This window comes from Atta cephalotes (genome assembly GCF_000143395.1).
Source record: "Atta cephalotes unplaced genomic scaffold scaffold01685, whole genome shotgun sequence".
Lineage (NCBI taxonomy): Eukaryota > Metazoa > Arthropoda > Insecta > Hymenoptera > Formicidae > Atta > Atta cephalotes.
This window is the reverse complement of record NW_012131749.1, coordinates 1-2,705: the sequence shown is the minus strand read 5'-3', so window position 1 is coordinate 2,705 and position 2,705 is coordinate 1. Positions and strand designations below refer to the sequence as shown.

The 2,705-nt window shown below is 30.6% G+C and overlaps 1 protein-coding gene across 1 annotated transcript; it reads left to right on the top strand.

The window, feature by feature from the left end:
- Nucleotides 1-6: 6 nt before the first annotated feature.
- On the top strand, nt 7-2,699 carry LOC105625458 (the record flags this gene model as incomplete). The annotated part of the gene is given in 6 exon segments (XM_012206786.1): nt 7-31; nt 34-257; nt 259-1,768; nt 1,864-2,069; nt 2,241-2,442; nt 2,523-2,699. Coding segments are annotated over 6 exon segments (2,344 nt in total), but the record flags the coding sequence as incomplete, so codon positions are not given.
- Nucleotides 2,700-2,705: the final 6 nt, after the last annotated feature.

Here is a 2,705-nt window from a genome sequence, read left to right as displayed (position 1 = left end):
AGTTCATTACATGTAAAATCGCCCGTGAGTAACGAAATCAAAAGGAAAATAATCCGAAACTTTGACATATGTAAAGAAGTGAAACCAATATTTCCGACAAGAATGAAGTAATTGAATCGAACAGTCAACATTTAAATGAAGCTAATTTGTTATCTAAAATCTCAGAAGACAATAGAAATTCGTCTTTTCTTGACTTAAGTAGTCTTGACATAATAGCAAATGACGAACAATTACATATTCCTAAAGAAAAAATAATTTTTTTCCGTGACTGATAGCAGCACTAAAATAAAAAGAAACAGCAAAAATTCAGAACAACTTAACTTTATTACTAACGATATACCCAACAAAAAGTTAAAAATTTTCAGCATAAATGAGAAAAATAATGATGAAAATTTGATAAACAAAGATAAAAGTACATCTATTATAAGCAAGAATGTTAAACCATCTTATTCAAGGAGTCCTAGTCTATTCGATGACAGTTTGAATCTTGATACCCAAATGTGCGATATTCTTGAGCAAAATGTTATGGATATCACGCATTTGACGGGATTAGATTCTAAAGCATTCGTGAGTGAATTGGACGTCACGAATGCATTGCAAAAAGAGCAATCTACAAATCCAAATACTGGTAATGTGCAATTGTGTGACAAAAATAATGCGAAAAGTATAGGTGCAGCTAATTTACAATCCAAAAACAGCATATTGTCATGGGGTGATGATTCGTGGATTAATTGTGAAGGATTGCTGAAACAGATAGCTCAAGATCAAAATGTAATCCAATCCAAGAAGAATATATCTAATTCCAAAATTAAAAATATTGTAAATACAAATATATCTCTTGCATTAAAAAATACGAAAACTTGCACACAAAGCAATAAGGAAAATACTATTAAAACGGATATTAAAAAACGTACTGCCACAGTTAAGGAGAAAGTGCTACGAAAACCTAAACTGTCAAGAGAAGCGGAGATAGATTCTCCTGTGGCAAATATAATCGTTTTCAGAAAGGAACGAAAGACGTCCGCGGATTCAAATAAATCTGATTCAGATGACTTTATCGTTGGTTCGCAGCATTTCGAATCTCCTTTCAGTAATAATAAAAGCCATACAAGGACGACGTTAAAAAAAATACGTAAGCTGCGTTCTCAAAAATTTACTGATGAGGATATATTAACAGAAACAAATAATTATCTAATAAATTCTCCTATAAAAGAAATATCAGATGACAAGGTTAATGATAAAATAAAAGAAGAAGAATGGGAAATGACATCAAAGTTGAAAGAAATTCCGGCACAAAATCCATCTGCGAGTATTGATAGTGTTATATACAATTCCGAAGACGAGACGGCAAATAATTTGACGAGATCAATTCTTAAGACAAAGCAATATGAGACACAATCAAATAATTTAGATAAAAATGTGAAATTGAAGATAGAAAATGTATTACCTAATAACAAAAAGAATTTGTTGAATGAAACGATAGAGTGGAGTACATTGAATATTGTGAAAGTTGCAAACAATAGAGCGACTTTTAATCTATTCAAACGCGAAATATTAAAAAAACGAAATATCGCGTTAGCCTTACATTGTGACTTATATATAGATAATACGACTAATATAGGCTCGAAGATTTGTACTTCCAATGCAGAAGGAAAACGAAAGTCCAGAAGGTCTGGGAATTATTCGCATGGAAATAAAGAAATCCGCGGTGTCGCAATATCCTGGGAGAGCAATATTGCATATTATATCTCCTTCAGTAATTCACAAGGTAACAGATATGTTAGGATGTTTTTAGTTAATGCTTTTTAATGGGAAATTATTTATTACTTAAATTTGAATATAAATATTACAATTGTCCTACAGAATCTAAAGTCTCTGGAAAGGAACAAATGGCTCTGTTAAAAGATCTATTTTACGATACAACTTTGTACATGAAATGTTTCGCGACAAAAGATATATACAAACTTCTGTATCAATGTTGTGGAATCACCGCCAAATGTAGATTTCTTGATCCCGTAATTGGGCATTGGTTATATACTAATGATTCCGAAAGAAATTTCAATGAAATGGTAAAATTTCAATTACACCTTATTGCGAAATTTAAGGATTAAGCTTAGTAATATGAATATATTATTAAATATATTATTAAATAAATGTCAACTTAAAAAAGATTATTAATGCTGTGTGAATTATTATTGTGTGATGCATATTAAAATTGCAATACATCAAATTTTAAATAGGTACTGCAATACTTTCAACAAGGGAATGTTATAATGAAACGTATAAAATCTTGTTACTATGCCGGTCCCGGGATGGATGCACGAAATTCTTTACCAGGCGAGTTTAGATCAGCAGCAGAAGCTGTGCTTACATGGCATATGATGGATAATATTATGAATAAATTAGAAGAACTTAATCCTGCTCTACTTTATACATTTAGAGGTATAATAGAAATATATATCTCTATACATAAATATATATATTATCTCTTTTATAACATCTATTATAATATCCATTTTCAGAAGTAGAAATGAGAATTATGACAACTTTAGCTTGGATGGAATTATCAGGCATTGGCGTGAATCTAAAATCTTTGCAAGAGTTATCATCGGTTGTGTCAAATGAAATGCAATCTTTAGAAACAAAAGCTTATAATTTAGCAGGTAGAAAATTTAATTTTTCATCATCCAAAGAAGTCGGTCAGG